General features: G+C 40.6%; 1 protein-coding gene across 2 annotated transcripts in view; it reads left to right on the top strand.

Moving 5' to 3' along the window:
• The first annotated feature begins 1,477 nt into the window (after window positions 1-1,477).
• The window catches only part of nup153 (nucleoporin 153), a 17,098-nt gene continuing 257 nt past the window's right edge, over window positions 1,478-18,318 (top strand). The window contains exons 1-22 of one of the 2 annotated variants that reach the window (XM_029443895.1): window positions 1,478-1,632; window positions 4,916-5,129; window positions 5,247-5,522; window positions 6,835-6,974; window positions 7,539-7,667; window positions 8,312-8,428; window positions 8,550-8,594; window positions 8,763-8,816; window positions 9,861-10,001; window positions 10,115-10,167; window positions 10,290-10,425; window positions 10,683-10,847; window positions 10,951-11,049; window positions 11,133-11,214; window positions 11,310-11,411; window positions 11,514-12,155; window positions 12,307-12,486; window positions 13,214-14,134; window positions 14,659-15,075; window positions 15,643-15,861; window positions 16,003-16,189; window positions 16,942-18,318. The exon at window positions 16,942-18,318 is cut by the window's right edge and continues 257 nt beyond it. In XM_029443895.1, the coding sequence (XP_029299755.1) occupies window positions 1,504-1,632; window positions 4,916-5,129; window positions 5,247-5,522; window positions 6,835-6,974; window positions 7,539-7,667; window positions 8,312-8,428; window positions 8,550-8,594; window positions 8,763-8,816; window positions 9,861-10,001; window positions 10,115-10,167; window positions 10,290-10,425; window positions 10,683-10,847; window positions 10,951-11,049; window positions 11,133-11,214; window positions 11,310-11,411; window positions 11,514-12,155; window positions 12,307-12,486; window positions 13,214-14,134; window positions 14,659-15,075; window positions 15,643-15,861; window positions 16,003-16,189; window positions 16,942-17,029 (4,536 nt within the window). In that variant the 5' untranslated portion in view covers window positions 1,478-1,503 and the 3' untranslated portion in view covers window positions 17,030-18,318. The remainder of the gene's footprint in view (window positions 1,633-4,915; window positions 5,130-5,246; window positions 5,523-6,834; window positions 6,975-7,538; window positions 7,668-8,311; window positions 8,429-8,549; window positions 8,595-8,762; window positions 8,817-9,860; window positions 10,002-10,114; window positions 10,168-10,289; window positions 10,426-10,682; window positions 10,848-10,950; window positions 11,050-11,132; window positions 11,215-11,309; window positions 11,412-11,513; window positions 12,156-12,306; window positions 12,487-13,213; window positions 14,135-14,658; window positions 15,076-15,642; window positions 15,862-16,002; window positions 16,190-16,941) is intronic. The other variant, XM_029443896.1, reaches the window with a different exon arrangement.

The raw sequence follows: 18,318 nt of genomic DNA, 5'->3' as shown, positions 1-18,318 counted from the left end.
TGTCGGAGAAAATTGATTTAAAAAAAAAAAAAAAAAGTTTAAACCACATTTAAAAAAGTTGGATGATTTCCCACGGTGCACCTGACGATCTCTCACGGCACACTAGTGTGCACAGTGGTTGAAAATCACTGCAGTAATGCACTGGTATTTACATTACAGTATTTACTGTGTGTTTTTCTTCAATCAAGATTTCCTCATCTTCATAATTTCCTCTACTTCAAATGAGAGGAACAACCAAGTGTTACTGAACTAACTGTAGCCTTTACATGTTATCCTTTTTAACTTCCAACAATGTGATATTGAAACTGTTGAGACGTTTGTTACTTTAGCAACTTGTGTGTGTTTGTAATTGGAGAGAAGAAGTGCATGATAGGTGTACTAACAGAATACTGTACAATAACACTGGTGACATTCAATAGCAGAGTATAATCACTTGTGTGAAAGGATCCTTTTCAAAGGCTTGAGTTTTTTAGTGATCAGAATTAATGAAATGTGACATTAATATAACACAGTAAGTGACTGGCCCATATACGCTGTTCTTAATGTTGTTGAATGATGCATTATATTTCATATTTAGTGTCGGTGTGTATGTCAGCTTATTGAATTTGTATTGATGTTTGAAACTTTTTTTTTTTTATCACCGACTCAATGGTTCTAGTCCTTTGACCATCTACAAAACTAAGTGTCAGACTGCATTGTATTTAATCTAAAATGTGTTAATTGTATAACCATCAATACACTACTTGCTTTTACTGATTTATAATTTTATTTGGGTGGGTTTGCTTGTTTTTGTACACATAATTAATTGATCACATATCTTTGATTTGTTTTTAATTGAGTGCAGATGATTTGTACATCTTTAACCTCTTCCTCCCCTACTATTGTAAAGTGGCTTTGAGGTCTTAAAGCGCTATATAAATTCAATTTATTATTATTAAACAATGGTGCATTAAAAGTCTATGGAGCAGTGGATGTTTTGGTAGTACAGGGTCATTTACAGTATATGACGGATTTTACTGTCCATCAGGTTTTCTTTCTTTTTTTTTTATTAACTAAATGAATTTACAAACCCTAGGCAATCATTATAATTACAACATTTTGATCCCACACTACATGATACATAAACAGTTTCCATAGACGATACAAAATGGTATATTAAAAAAATCTAAAATAGATTAAGGAGAATGCCCAAAACCAAAATATAGATTAAGCAATTGTTAGTTAAAATGACTGCATTTATCAGATCATTTATCTAGTACAATATTATTATCAATATTAGGCATTGCTGTGGTTTTGCTACTTAACCATTAAATTACTTATTTTCAAGAACAACTGAGTATGAGAGCATGCTCTCAACTGTCCTGTACTGAGTAACATATCTAAAAACCTTATATAATCATTTTCAGTCAGTTAGAGCCATGTGCTGTCCTGTCAAACCTTCGTCTTTGTTATGTTCAGCTACTACATTTCCCAGAGTTCCTTTGTGCGTAGCCGCTGTGCTGGATGACAGCTATCCGGCGCCGAAACACCGATAGACACTCAGACGAAAGAGCCATGGCGGCCACGGGTGGAGGGAAAATTAGAAGCAGGAGATATCATATCGCCTCTAAACCATACGCCAAGAGTAAACAGGTAAACAGAATGAAAGTATTCGTGTTAAAGCCCGTGTCGAGGACGTTATGGCAACTGCATTGCCATTATGCCTTAGCTCTTGTTATTGTTTTGTTAGAGAGATTTTATGGCCTGCCGTTAGCGCTCGTGGCCTCCACGCGCTGCTAGCATATAGAGGAAATGCTAGTGAGCTGGCTTATAGGTTAGCAAAATCAGGCGGACTTGACAGGTCAAATCACGGTACAGTGAGTTGTTTAGACTAGTTAACCAGTATTCAGTAAAGTATAAGTGCACACATGACGCGTCAGGATATTCAACGTCAGCTCTGTTAGCAAGTTATTAGCTGCTAGCTAAGTTAGCAGAAAGCAAAGAAGTAGATTAGAAGTATTAGCTGATGTGGCTCATGCTAGCTAGCAGGCTAGCATTGGCGAGCAACGCATTGTTGTCTTCGCTTCTTAAGTTTTGGAGGCATTACACCGTCGCAGGGAGAAGTGACATGGTGATGAATTACACCTGCCCATAGTTATGAGTAGCCGCCTTTCATGCAGTTACATTTTAAGATTGTGTTTCTGGTCTGTCGGTAATCGGTTTTGGTATTAGGCTAGCTAACGTTAGCCAAATCTCAGCCAGTTGAATTGCGCAGGAAGCATTGGCTGATTGGGAACCCACATGGCTGCATGAGTGGACTCACTTGCCGCCTTGACATCAGCTAGTGTTGGCTTTAAAACGCTCCATAATGTTACTAGTGTACAAGTCATGTCTTCATACATGGCAGATCCATTGAACTATTTTGGCAGTCATCACGTAGAATATTATACAAATAAAAGGTTGTTTTCTATTAATGTCAGCCTATTGATGTAGTCTCTGACTGGAGAGGCAACGATACTGAAAAAGCTTACTCTAAAAATGATGCCAGGGACAATAGTCTGAATATTGATAGTTATACAAGCAGCTGATCATTGTGACCAGCTAAAGGCTATCAAATAGATGCACCCAGTTGCCATTGTATTAAATATTACACGATTTGGATGGATAGTCATTGTTTATGGCTGACAGTTATCCACATTTGTGATATGGATTATATATATATTTATATTATATTATTTAGTGGTATTGATTTATTAAAGCTAACCAATATTACCAGTTCAATTATTTGTTGGCATTCTTGGTTTTAACGTTAATGTTTGGTCTAATGTAAGGACATCATTTAGTGCAGAGCTCATGTTTTACACACCATTAGTTTTAGCTAGGTGGACCAAGTAAACTGTCAACTGAGTGAATAGGGGTAATTTGGAGATTGACTGGAATAATGCATTTATGCCAACAACAAACTGACAAACATGAACTTATGTTTATTTTTGAATAAATGTAAATCTGAGATGAACAGTATGAGTGCATCTTTTAATGTGATGCCTGAGTGTCTCATGACATAGGAGTCATGATTGCATCTTTTAATGCTAATTTATTTGAATAAATGGCAAATAATGGATAAGTATCTGAAGTCCATACAAATATGTCTGGACTAAAGTCAGCCAAAAACAATGATTATCCAAATCTTGTGTACAGTTGTCCTTAAAAAGTAGGTGTAGCTTTTTTTCAATAGCTTGGTTTACACCAAACTGCTCGTTAAAAAGCAGAAGAAGCATGATAAGACATGTTTTGTTTGCACTATTGCTGTCTTCATTCATCTCACAACGTGTGGGATTGCTTACTTAAATAATGAGTCTCTCTTCAATATTTAATAACCCTGACAAATGTAACAACACTACTGACTCAAAGATCTTAACAGGTGTAAGGATACATCTTGTTTGTTCATGTGAAACGCTAGATGCACAGATGTACTTAGGTACTACTGGCCTATCAGTTGGACATAATAGGTGTCAGAAAGAGCAGTGGCAGTTGACAAGAGATCATTTAGTCACATGACCATGTCCACAGCAGAAATGCGGCACCCTTAAAGTTCTTATAACAATAGCTTGTATAGCACTAAGTCAACTCGCACTGTGATTGATATTGCACTTGCTCACGTTTAACTTGTGTTTATAAAGGTTAAAGTGCAGAGTGTCTCACAGGTGTATTTCATAGATAAGCAGGAAACGGGAGCACATATGGCTCTTATCAGGAGTTGAAATCTACCATGGGTTAGACTGCGTCAACATGAAGTGACACCAGCTAGCTAGCCCCTTCTCACAGCATAGCAACATCTGAAGACATCCAAATACAGTCACTCAGTACCTGTCTAACAGCTAAAGAAATATTTTAATCAATGAAAACTGGTAAGTGAAAATACACAGGGAAGAAGCAAAATGTTGTTTAGCTGGACACACCGGTCAATGCGCTTCAATACATCCTTCCCTTTAATAGATCAATGCATTCATAGATTTTAAGTTTTGTCTCAGGCTTTGTCGTCCTCTCTTATTGCAAATCCAAAACTGCAGTCTGGGATATTATTCATGAAACAGACCTTGAGTCATGAAGCATTGAAGCTAGTGAATTCAAGTGAAACATCATTTTCACAACTTTTGTGATCACAATATACTGCCGACCTAACTCCTAGGTCTGCAAACTTATTCAAAAGGGTTGCTATATTCCAGTTAAGATCTGAAAGGTGCCCTTAAAATGTAGAGGATACCTTTTCACTGAATTGTTACAGCTTATAGATTTCTACAGAAATGGGCTTATTGGATGACAAATTCTTGGAAATTGCGTTACTTTCTAAGTGTGGTGGAAGAAACTAGATGTATCCTTATTGACTGGAATTCATCTCGACCTCAGTACAGTGCAGACCAGCGTCACTGGCTCACTGCTTCACAGAAGCAAACACGGCGCCTGACCCAGTTTCATGCTGTCATACTTGGCCTGTGTTTTGCTTAGCACTGGGGAGGACTAACGGCTTCTCATTGCAAGTGGGCCTGTGCAGCTTATTCTAATAATGAAATGCAGTGTTGATTTTTGCTGTTGTATATTATTTAAAAGTACTTTTAAAAAGAACATTATGTGAAATTACTTTGCCCCCAAATGAATTATGTTTTTGAACACCATGAATTCAGGCATCAGCATCTAATTTTATAATTTTCCTCAATGTTAGTAGTTAAAAAACAACTCGACAAGACTCCTATCAAAACTGTTTTGCTACACAGTGTTGTTTTACACGCGTTGACTGTAATCCAATGCTTGTTGTCAAGGGAATGTTCTAATAAGGAGGCTACAAATAGTGGCCTGAGTTGACAGTACTTTGTTATGTCTGCCTCTCACTAATATCATCCCTCCCTTCGCGGCTTTCTCTCATGTTTTTTTTCCGCAGCAGTCAGGCCTCATCAGTCGAGTAACAGACACAGTTAAGAGCATCGTTCCTTCCTGGCTGCAGAAATACTTCAAGACTGAAGATGCTCCTGAAGGAGGAGGAGCTCTACTGGTGACCGACCAGAACTGCCAGTCACCTCCTCCTAATGGCAGCGAAGAGGGACCTCCTCTGCTTGATGGACGTGACTCCCCAGAACCAAGCACCAGTAACACAGGTGAGGGACTCGGTCAGTTTCACATTTCAACAAAAAGATTAGGTAGTGCATTGCATGCCAATTATTTTGCCTCGTCAGCTCTACCAACATGCTATCTATGACTTTTCTCTTTCACAGAGCCCGCAACCAGCCGGGCGTCCCTGAACTTTCAGGAATATGTGCTTTCTCGACCTCCGCTGAGTCGTTCCCACCTCCACTTTCCCCCGCTGGATGCCTCCTCACCGACCCTGGGGGTCTCCAGCAGCCTCTTCTCCCAACCATCCACCTCTTCAGCCCCTGGACCCTTTTCCACAGGCTTCTCCTTGGTCAAAGAAATCAAGGACAACCTCTCTCAGCATGAAGATGATAACATCTCTACCACTAGCGGCTTCTCCTCCCGCGCCTCAGAAAAAGGTAAAAGCACAGCGTTTGGGCAAAATATGTTTTCTTTCTATGTTTTTGGTTGTCTAAAGTGTGGGATGTCTGTATATATATATATATGTAGGTATAGTTGGAACATTCCAAATCATAACAAAACGGACTGTATTGAGGTTAAATCTGTAACTTTGCGCGCAATTTTGCCTTCCATAGTGGCAAGAGATAACTGTTTGAAATACAGTGAAGTTGGCAAAGTATCCAGAGTTTTGCGCATGACATTTGCTTACTTTGTAATTTGTTTGTAAAAAAACTGATGAATGTTTTCTCAAGTGATCAATTCATGTTCTTAGAAATGTTTCAACAGGGATGATGTAGATTTAGCTCTTCAGAATTAAGTTTTTTGGATAAACTTTACACAGACAAATTGTGTCAGTGTACACACTATCAGGCTACTGTTTAACTTGCTACACAAATTGCGACTCATAGCCACTGCAACATATTGTACCCTTCTGCACAATTTGCATAGATGAAGCCAAGTGTGGGACATGACCTCAAAAACATATTTTTTATTCACACACTTTGTTAGTGTGTTAACAGGATGAGGAATATTTCACCTAACAGATTTTATTATAACATGGTACATCTGTGTGGAAAAAGCTAAAATGTTCTTATCCAACATTGTTTCTCATCTTTGAGTAATTTCTTTCCAACTCACCTTTGGCTTTTTGTCTTGCTTCCAATAGATGTTTTATGTGTAGTGCAAGATATTGTCTTACTTTCTGTTTTAAATCCGCAAAAACAGAAATGTGTAGAAAATAAAGGAAAATGTACTTCCAACAGCTGTCGTGTGACGTATTCGCTAATCTAGAACTACTACGTGCCATTAAGAACCAACAGTCTGCAGGTTTACTGGAGATTCCACCCACTGATAAATACACGATCAACTAGAGGGGAAACCACCTGCTGAGGTGATTAGTTGTAATGAGAACCTGCAGACTGATCTATGGGACATGATTGGCCACCCCTGACCTACTCGTTATCAGTCAATCATTATGCCATTGATTTTAATGTGTGAAATGGAAGAAAACACAAATTTCCCGTGTGATGATCCGATTTCCTTTTTTTGCATCATCTGAGCCTACTGAGTTCAGGAATCGGTGGTAAATCTATAATTGTAGCAGAATGTAGAGACTGGTAACGGAGGCTTTATTTCTCTAATGTATGCATTAGCTCAGCCCTGGATTGCAGAGATTGGGCCACTAAGTGACATTTCTGCATTGGTGCTATCTTAAAATGGTCTTAGGTCTTCTTCTTTTTTAATCGCCCTTTTCCTTCGACTATTTAACAGATGTCCCTACTTCCAAAACGGCATCACTTCCCCAACTTTGGTCCCCAGAGACGGACAGAACACACTCTGGGCCTCATCATGCCCAGTCCAGTCTGAAAAGGCCTGCTTTCAACCTGTCTGTATTTGGATCTTCCTCCAATGTGAGTATCTGTTATACAAAATACTGAGCAATGCTGACTGAAAGAACAGACAAAGCTCTGCATGTTGGTGTCGGGGTTTGATTTAGAGCTCTGCTGTTGAAACATTGACCCCCTTGGATATAAAATGTCTGAAGAGTTGTGTGCACAGACCAAATTCCAGACAAAGTATTGCGTACCACGATTCTACAAATATCAACCAATACTTTTTAGGTGTAGATACATTTTTATACCTCAAGTTTGAAGTTTTTAATTATTATGAACTGATATCATTAGTTTAAACACATTATTTGGAAAAACAATGTTTTTCCAAACTTTTTAAGGGTTACAAGAGTTGATATATTATTGAATATTGAAAAGATTTTAGGATGTATTGGCAGTTTTACTGAAAACACTGTTTTGTTTAGCTACTTTAACCTACATTCCCTATTTCATTCCTTATGAAAACATTTTTTTAAAGTAATACAGTGATTTGAGAATGGTTTGAGAATAACATTAATAATTAGTAATACAATGATGTGATTTCCCTCAATCTTAATGTAATTGATGGAACCCTTTCTCTTCCAGTCGTCATTAAACAGCACAGTGCTAAACTCCAGCCAGCTCGGAGATTCTCCCTTCTACCCCGGGAAGACCATGTATGGTGGGGCAGCTGCAGTCAGGAGCACTCGTGGTCGTCCTGGAACGCCGTACCAGGTGAGCTAGTGAGAACCGCACAGTCTAGAAACTAAGACTAATGAATGCAGTGTCAAACAATGTTAAAAGAATTAAGGGCTGTACTAAATGTCATTTTCCTTTTTACATTTGAAGCTTCTATTGAGGTTTTTGAATGAAACTCTGAATGTCTGTTGTCCTATTTTATTGCGTAATCTCCTAAAAAAAAATAGAATAAAAGTAATGGATTATTTTGTAATTATGGTCATATAAATGTGATTTATGGTGCTGTTATATTGCTGGTAGACCGCCTTGTTAATACAGGTGCGTGACTCCCTTTGTGTGAAAATGTTGTTTTTGAAAGGCTAACAAATATGGATTGAAGCAGAATATTTTTGCTAGATAAAAACATCTATTTTGGAAATGATTACAAAAAATGAATTCTGGACTGAACAACGCTCTGGAGTTGTAAAATGTTTGGACCACACAAGTCGAAACAATCATACGCAGCAACAACTGGAATCTAATTTTACAAATAGTATAGTACTTATAATATAAGTGTAGCTTATATAATTTAGCAGCCTTAACTGTGGGGAGAACTGACAGAGAAGTCATACGATGCATGTGACTGTAGTGGGAGTATTATTCATTTAATTGAATATTAAATGAGATCCTCTGATCTGTAGGCCCCAGTGAGGCGACAGATCAAGGCCAAGCCTGCTGGTGCTCAGCCCTGTGGGGTGACCAGTGCCACAGCAAGACGCATCCTTCAGTCCTTGGAGCGCATGTCCAGCCCGCTGGCTGTGAGTACACACACAATCATGTCCTGTTCAAACGTCGTCACAAAGCGTGACAGTGGTAAGACATTTGATATTTTGCCAATGAACATGTTAATGTAAACGTTTTTTGATTTTTCTTCTACAGGATGCCAGGAGAATCCCATCTGCAGCCTCATCACCCCTGTCAGCAGTAAGACCTTTTTAATATAGTTCCATATATTGTAAACATTTGTTTGCAGTGGCACATTTTACAATACATTGACAAATGACAAGTGTCCGTAAAATGTTAACATCATGAAATAAAAAAACCCTGAATACATCTTATTGATTTCGTCTAACAATGACATTTTATTTGCAGTCAATGGACGGCACAAATCTAGATGTTTCACATTTCCAGTCGAAAAAGAAACGTGTAAGTTCAGATTTTGAATTTCTTGTGACAATATCCTCTCATGCCTGGTTTGTCAAAAAAATTGCGTGAATGAATGCGTGTGCAGCTGTCGGCATTGGCCTTGTTTTTCCGATTTTTATGATGACTGTGATATATATGTCCCTCTATGACCTTAAGCTTACTCTATGTATGCACACCAACACCTAAACTTCACTTGTGTCTTCTGCTCAGTGTGTTTTGTGGTTTAGCACAAGGCTTAGTAAATTAAACAAGGATATCATTGTACAAACCAAAGCAGCACTTGTTGTGGTTTGTCCCTCTGTCATTTCCTGTCCTACTGTCTGTTCGCCTGCTTTACACCAGTTAACAGGACTCTCCTCGGCTGAAACAGCTGTTCACTACTGTGTGTGTGCAAGTGCTTGTGAGCAAAAGTGCGCTAGACTCTATGATGTATTAGCTCATAAAAGTGTGTGTGTTTGTGTGCAGAGTGTTAATGTCTGCAGTGTGTTAAGTGAAGTCCATTGTTAAATCGTGCCAGCTCTGGACTGGACTTGTCCTCAGTAATAACGGTCAGACATTCCCAGCTGCGACAGCTGCTTTTGTAAATCCGAACAATGGTGTATTGACCCTCACAGGTCCAAAACAAGAGAGCCCGCTATGTAACTTAGCCTTTCATGACTGACTGTTGCTTTTAGGTTTCACCTTAGAAGGGTCAAAAATATATACTCCAACCAATACTAGATTTTTACAGCCGATACTGTATTATTTATTTTTTATTGTGAATAAATTGCCAGAAGAATTGTTCCTGCTTTCAAATGGTGTCTGTGTAGCCACGGCCTAATGAGATATGCAACAAGCATGGCCTGTGTAGGTTGTTCTTGTACAATTTTGTACAAATTTCTCGAGATGTTGTTGTTCACGTTCTGGGACACAGTTTTATGTTTAAATTGAGAGGAAGAAACTAGCCATTTTAAACACATTTAGATAAATAATGAAGAAATGCCTACTTCGTTGATTGTGATTCTTATCTTTTGTCTATATTTTACCGCCCTTTCTTAAATTCAGATGGATACCTCCCTCCCACCGGTGCAGAAGCTGGTGGTTCCTGCTGCAGCGTCGGTGTCAGGAAACCGCTCTGTGTCCTTCAGGCCTACTTTGACTCCTGGAGGAGTGAGCCGAACTCTGGACAGGACCCCAAGAGAGACGGTCAGAAACAGTGATGCATTATATTACACCATAAAAATTTTCCTCTTCATTAAATGCAGCCAAATGGAGTACAAGGTTGATGCTAAATTTGTTACCATTTTTCATTCCTGCAGCCCACAAGACAATCACCGCAACTACCTGAAGCAACCCCGGGTCCATCTCGAAGGTAAAACAGGGTTGCTCTAATTAATCAGCCAAGAAACTTAACCAAGTAAAACACCGGTCTGATCTGTTTTTTTAGTTTCTTTTACTTACTATACCTGTTCCTGTCTACCCCTCTTCTACTAGCACAATGGGTTCCAGTGTCCCAGCCTATCCTCTGTCCAGCACGCCTGCAGCCAGCAGCGTCGGCTCTGGAGGGGGCAAGATGAAGAGAGAAAGGATGAGTGCACGGCCTTCCTCTAAACGCCCTGATGAGGAAGAGGTAAAAAGAAAAACCCCTGCAAGGCTCTGTATCAAAAAATGCTATGTATATCTGAGATTCATTATTTATATCTTAACTAGATTCTAGTTTCCCAGCACTTTTATAAAAGTGGTAAGAATACTTTAACCAAGATCAGATAATGTGCCTTGATGCATTCAGATCTATATCAAACATGTTTTTATCTCATTTCATTGGTCTGATTTGGAAATGCCAGACAATGATACACATTGATGCTCCTGCTTGTTTTCTGACTTTAGATGGCGGAGCCCTCGGACCTACCAGACATTTCCCTTCCCATCAGCAACTCCGCTTTGCCCTTCTTCAGCTTCTCCACTCTTCCACCTGTCGCGCCCTCCACCACCATCAGCCCGACCCCTAACCTCACGCCCATAACTCCTGTTAAGGAAACAGTCACAAATAAGGTCTGTCTTAAAATTGACTCATTCTACTACAATGCTGCTACAAGACTTATGGTTAACAACTTTATTTATGCATTTTGCTCATTTTCCTGTTTGTTTTTTCCAGGAGCCACCAACTGCCTCGACACCTCCTTGTGTACCTTTTACATTTTCCTCCCCTATTGTCAAAGCAACTGCTGCTAGTCCTCCTTCATTTTCCCCCTCAGTAAGTAAACAGCTTATATTTTAATGATTACTAATTAAGTAGGTAGACAACTATAGATAATAATTGTTGTTTCCTGTTTGTAGGCTGGATTCACTTTTAGTGCACCTGTAGCAAAGTTGGGTCCCTCCATGTCAAATGGGAAGCTGGCCTCTCCCATAGCAGCAGGTAAGAGAGTTTTCTTACTTTAAACATGATGCTGATTACTTGCCTTTCCTGAGAGAACTGGAGGTTTGATCTTTGTGTTTGAATGTTTTCTACAGTGAAGTTAGCAACAAGCAAAAGCACAGAAGATTTTGAAGGACCTTTCAAACCAGCCAAGACCCTGAAGCAGGGCAGTGTGCTGGATCTTCTCAAAGCACCTGGTTAGAATCATTAACTCACTACACATCTTAAGTGTTTTGTTTTGCATGGTTTTGGACAACGTGTTTGTTCACCGTTTTAATCGTTTACTTTCCTCTGTTTAGGCTTTGCCTCTCCTGTTGCTCGGAATTCCCCAACCCCAGACAACTCTCCGCTACAGAGCTCCACACAATCCACGGCCCCCTCCTCCGACACCACAATCACCTCCCTCTCTTCAACAGGGTTCGGCAATGCGTTCAAAGCCCCACCAGGCTGGAGCTGTGATTCATGCATGGTGCAGAACAAGCCATCAGATACCAAGTGTGTTTGCTGTATGGCCTCACAGCCCAATTCCTCCTCATCCAAATCTATGGACAGTAAATCTTTAACGGCCACCTTGGTTGGGCTTGACAGCAGCAGCAGCACCTCCACCACTACAACCTCTGCAGGTTTCGGCACAATGTTCTCCAAATCTGCAGGAACTTGGGACTGTGATACGTGTCTTGTTCTAAACAAACCTGATGCAGTAAAGTGTGTGGCCTGCGAAACTGCCAAACCTGGTACAGGGCTTAAACCCTCAACAACTCTTCCTTCTGCCTTCTCAGCTGTTAAGACTGTATCCCCACCCACAGCTCCTGTTTCTACAGGCTTCACTGGATTTGGAGAGAAGTTCAAAAAACCTGAGGGTGCATGGGCATGTGATACGTGTTTGGTAGAAAACAAGGCAGAGGAGACAAAGTGTGTGGCCTGCATGAGCGCTAAACCAGGTAATGAGAGCCTGACAATGGTAATGTTGGTATTTGATATTCGTGCGGAATCTTTGTTAGTCATGAGAGAATAGAGATTTCCATTAACTCATTGATTTAAAGGCAATTGTAAGTTTAGTGAAGCATCTTTCTTTCCTCATCCCCACAACAGGAGCTTCAGCAGGAGCCTCTTCCTCAGCCAGCAGTGCTCCAGTGTTTGGGTTGGGAGATGCGTTCAAGAAGACGGAGGGTGCCTGGGAATGTGATGTCTGTCTCGTAGAGAATAAAGCTGCTGATGTACGGTGTGTTGCCTGTCAGACAGCCAAACCTGGAGCTAACGTGGAGCTCAAAGGTAACAAAATCAACCACTTTTAGGTTTTTGCAACAACAATTTAAAAGTAAATGAATTCAAAAGCCAAATTTTACTCACATTTTCTTCTAAATGTTTGTATAATGTCAATTATATTAAAGTAGGGATGCCACGATGAGGAAATTGTCCCTCCTGTATATAGATTTAAGAGAACACCGGTGTACAGATTACTCCTGCAGGGCCGCAGGTTAGTTTCCCCCTTGCGCTGTGTTCCAGTTACAACCTGGTTTTGTTCCGTTCCCCGCACGTCTTCATACAAGATACACAGATTGCCTCATTTACGTTAACTTATGAGCAATGGGTTTATTAGCAATTGCTTTCTGCTTGGACACCAAATTCTCCGTTATGGTCTTGACGGTAAACTCTCCCTAGTCTCGTCACGTGATAAGTGAAATCTGACTCCTACTACTGTGACTCTGCTGCTGCTGCATGGACCAGACACTTTTAGTTTATAATTGTAGTGGCTAGTATAGGGGGTATATACTAGTATAGTGTGTGTTTTAATTATATATATATTTATGTTTAAAGGGTTGGGGCGGTGGTCAAGTAATTTAATCTTGTATACCTGAACACCAGTAATACAGACTTACCTCAGCAAGCCTACTGTCAAGATAAACAAAACATCTAGTCAAGAATATTAGGTTATAATAAACCTGAGACCTATGCAATAATACTTTGTTTTATTTTTGCTGTCTTTGTTTCTCTTCAGCTTTTGTTTCGTCTTTTGGTTCGTCAGCTGATGGACCCTCAGGCACTAGTTCTGGAGGTTTTAAGTTTGGCACTACAGACAGTACCTTGGGATCTGGATCTGGAGGTTTCAAGTTTGGAGGCTCATTGACAGATTCCTCTTCTTCATCATCCGGTGGATTCAAATTTGGGGTCCCATTTGGAAGCTCCTCATCAGAAGCCACTTCTAATGACACTACTGCCTCATCAGAGTTGAAGTTTGGCAGCTCATCTGAGGGCTTTAAATTTGGGGCTGCCTCTAGTGATGACAAAAAGTCAGACCCACCTGCCGCAAGTTCTGGGTTTAAGTTTGGAGCCAGCGGTGGGATAGCGTTTGGAACTGGATCATCTAGCACAGAAAGTAACTCTTCTAAGGGCGGCTTCACCTTTGGACTGTCAAAACCCGAAGAGAAAACAGCAGACACCACCTCATCCTCAGTTAGTTTCACTGCTTCCTCACAAGAGAAAAGTGACAGTGCAGCATCATCAAATGACACCACATCCACAAACTCAACCACCACCACAACGACCACCACCGGGTCTGTATTTGGGAGATTGGGCGAGCGTAGTTCGGTAACCACCACACCACAAGGGGGCTCCACATTTGGATCCTTACAGGCAGACAAAGAGCCAGCTGCTCCCACGTTTCCCTTTGGGAAGCCTGAAGAAAAGAAGGAAGCCACTGCCTCATCGGCTCCGTCTGCCTTCCTCTTCGGTTCTGCTAGTAAAGATGCAGATGCTGCATCAGCAGCGGCTGCTTCTGGAGGCTTTGCCTTCAGTAAGCCCAGTGCTGCAACAGAAAAACCTCCACCCCCATATAGTTTTGGCAAGCCAACAGATAAGAGTGAAACATCCGCTGCAGAGGCCCCAAATCCGTCTTTTACATTTGGACAAAGTGCTACAGGTGAGAGAAAGTTTTGACAGTGATGCTATAGTAATTGTTTTGTGAATGTGGATGACACAACAACATGAACGTTATCATAATGTAAACCCCCAGTGGTCACCAACCCAGCATCTTTAGGTATCTCCCTACTCTAACACACCTGATTTTAAATGATCTGCTCATTATCGAGTAGCTGAAGCTTGTCACGGGCTTGATAACGAGCAGATCAGGGGTTGCGTTCAGTTAGAGTCGGGTTGTAGTTAAGGAGTACTCCAGCGATTTAGTATCGCACTTGCATTCATTTGAGACTTGGGAGAGTGGTCAAGATCGAAGCTTAAGCCAAGATAACCTTGATGACAACATCAGGGGTATTTTCTCAGGCCAGAGAGGCTCCCACTTAGCTTAGTACCGGTAGACAAGATACAGCTGTGTTCACAGACTGAGCAGTATTTTCTGTCACTAGTAAACTGTATTTCAGATGAAAAGATATAGATATATGTATTTAGATATTAAACATCATAATCAACTACTTGTTCCCCCGACAGATTCTTCTGCTGCTCCAAAACCTGCATTTTCCTTTATGGCTAATAATCCCACCAACATCGTCAACTCCACCACCTCTACATCCACCACCCCGACGCCCAGTCTGTTCGGCTCCACAACTACCAGCAGCAGCTCCACTCAGGCTCCCGCTCCTTTTGCTGCTCCTAGCACTTTAATGTTTGGTCAGTCTGCTGCAACCTCCAGTGACGCTCCTCCAGCTAAAGCCTATGTCTTCGGTCAGAGTCAGGACAGCCAGTCGCCTGCCCCGTCAGCTGCTATTTTGAACTCGATTCCAGCCCCAGCTCAGCCCTTCGTCTTCGGTGCCCCTGCCGCTGCTGCTGCGCCTCCTCCTCCTGCTGCTGCTGCTGCTCCATCCTTCGGCTTTGGAACAGCAGCACCCTCTGCTGCTTCCTCTTCAGGTCTGTATTCTTAGTGTTTTTATTCAGCACACTACAATGAGTATAAACAGTGTAGACATTATAAACCAAGTTATTAAGTGAGTGTTAAGTAATGACTTTAAAGGCGCAGGCAGAAGCGTAATGCTTATATATGCCTACTCTATATTCTACAATAATAATAAAAATGATAATCATTCAAACTTGTAGCCCTCAAAAATACCTTTTATAAACCGTTTGTTTGAAAACCAAAAGTGAGTTACGCATTCTTAAATGTATGTTAACATTGTTTCATAATTTATCTCCTTTTTTAATCCCATTTTTAGCTTTTGTACATTAAACTTACAAACATCTCACATTTGCACTCGTCTATTGAGAAAAACTGTTATACACAGTCTGACAGAGACTTGGTTTTAGAATATACTAAATCATCAAATGTGCTCTTAGTGGTTATTTCAGATAATGAGCACGATCGTGTGTTTTGGATTTGAGCCACAATGAAACATTTACATTTAAGATTATTAAATGTTTCTTTTATATTTATAATCTGTACATGTATTGATATCTTCGATTCTTTCTTTTTCACCACAGCTTCCTCTGCAGCTCCCTCTCCATTTGCATTCAGCTCGGCCCCCTCTGGTGCATTCGGGGCCAACCAGACTCCTTCATTCGGTTCATCCTTTGGATCCCCCTTCGCGGCCGCACCATCCCAGCCCCCAGCATTTGGAGCCAAACCCAACACCGCCCCTGTCTTTGGACAGCAGACCAACTCCACTCCTGTCTTTGGGGCATCTGCTAATTCTGCACCAGGTGGGTGACTGTAATATAATTCTCCTTTTCCTCAGGGAGTCCATGGTACCACCTGATCCTTACATTATGAAATGATGTTTATCATGAGTTCAAACATGACAATGTGCCACATTTTTACATGTTACTGTAATGTTATTTTAGGTGTAGGCTTTCAGTTTGGAGGAGCCAGTGCATTTGGAGCCTCAAACAACACCTCAGGAGGAGTGTTTACTTTTGGAGGGGGACCTGCAGCTTCCCCTGTCCCCCCTGCCAACCCCTCCATCGTGCACCAGGCAGGACCACCTGGAGGTGGATTCAACTTTTCACAACCCCCCGCATTCAATATTGGGTAAGTCCCATTTCCTCAGTTTACAAAATTTAACAAATTGGCTAATTATACATAAAGTTATTACCACCAATAATTATTATTATTATTATTGTTATTATTATTAAAGGCGTTCAATGACCGGTCAACGTTTCCTGTACATGTTAGAAACTCCAGTCTGAAATACATCATGTCTAATGTACATTTGACTAAAGTGTTTTGTGGTCGAAAAGCAAAATGTTAGTTTCTATAAGAGTATAGTACAGAGATAGATTGGGTGTAATTAGACATTCAATATTTCCATTTGGGGTGTATATACTGTGAATAATGAGCGTGATATTATTTTTTTTTAAATATTGATATGTTTATAATACAAATGTGATAATATTGTGTCAATAATCCAGGGCCTCTTAAATCATTTGTTTGTTTCTGTTCTCGCTTTGTCTCTCGCCACCTTGCTAGAAAAAAAGACAACAGTCACCAAAAAAACAGTTATGGAGTAATTATTATAAAAATAAATAAACATTCTTCTATAGATTTCGTCATATCATTATCATGAGAACGATAATTGTAATATCTGATATTGTGAAAGCCCTAATTTTCTTCTTCACGGTGTTTTTGAAAACGTGTACCATTTGTTGAGCATTAATATTTCCTAATAATTAATAATGAACCAACAATAAAGTCTGCATATTTGACAACTGCTTCTGATGGTGATGTTTGTTGTGATGCTTATAATAACGCAAATGTGTGATTTATTTATTTTTCACTTTCAGGTCTGCGAAAACCTTCAACGCCTCTCCTGCTGGACAACAAGTGATTGCTGGGCGCAAGATCAAGACAGCAGTGCGCCGCAGAAAGTAGAGCCCTGTGGACTCGACTATAAAGTAGACTTGACTTTTGACTTGACTGTATCCCCACTGAAGGCTGAATAAAGTCCTGGAAGTTCTCAGCTAGACAAACACTGAAATGACTTGGCATGTGAAGAAGGGCAGAGGCTTGGTGCCATTTAGTGCTTGAGCTGGACGGGTGGGCGTGTTTGAGCTGAAGGCTGGGCTGATTATTCAGAGGTTTCACATGTAGACCGTGAAATACGTTAATATGTGAGACGGATCCCGCAAGACTTCACATGAAAAAACTGTTGACTGAACAATGAAAAAACGTAGACTTAGAAGACAACAATCAAGCAAGGACCCCCTGCGCAACATGATGAAACAGTCGTATCTATATTTTCAACACTGGCAAATGTCTGCTAGACTTTAGGCATGACTTTTTGTAATACATTTACAAAGGCAAAAACTGCAAATCTAAAGACTAGTGTACACAAAATCGTATTAATTAGTATGAGTGATCAGGTTATGAGCTGTGATATGCAGAGAAGTAGTGAGAGCTGTGCGGCGAATCTCCAGCGGTCATTCTAAAAAACTATTTAGACTGCTCCTCTTACAGGAATCAAAGATGCCGCTGGAGATGTAGCCATGGTGTCAGTGCAGTGTGCTGTATGTACAGGGATGAGCGTGTAATCTTTGTGGTGAATGCAGCGTGCTTGTTTTTTTTCTCCCCCTCTTATGTACAGACTTGAGGTGTGTTTGGTTTATTTGTACATGATGAGGTTGCGTGTCGGTGTGCGTATGAAAACTGAACAAGAGTTATCGCCTGGGCCGCTAGCATAGCCCCGCCACAGGTGAGCAAGCAAATGAATGTTACAAACAAACAAGGGGGAGGAAAGATGGAGGACGGGGGTGGGAGAGGGTGAAAACGTATCCATGCACTGTGGAGGATGGACCGGGCCGGAGGCTTACGCCCTTGTTCAACTCCTTAAGGACTTTGTAAATGCATAGTTTCAAAATGTGTTACATGTTTGATTCTTTGACCTCTTTGGTTCGCTCCACTACTCTGCTTTTTGTGCCGTCTTGTCTCTCTCTTATTTCCTCCTTCATCCTGAGTCCTTATACTCTCCCTTTATTTCTCTCTTCCTCTCTCTTCCTCTCTCTCTTAATTGGCCTTTGAATATTATTATAAAAAGCTGTAAATAGTGATGTTTTTTTTTTTTTATCTGTGAAGTTGAATTTTTTTGTGTTACCAACTCCGCATTCAGCATTTTTGTCTTTAGAATTTATTATGTAAATTCCTATATTCAAAGTTGCCCGAAT

Source organism: Cottoperca gobio, chromosome 11 (assembly GCF_900634415.1).
Source record: "Cottoperca gobio chromosome 11, fCotGob3.1, whole genome shotgun sequence".
NCBI lineage: Eukaryota > Metazoa > Chordata > Actinopteri > Perciformes > Bovichtidae > Cottoperca > Cottoperca gobio.
Note: the sequence above shows the minus strand (reverse complement) of the source record. Positions and strands in the feature narration are given on the sequence as shown.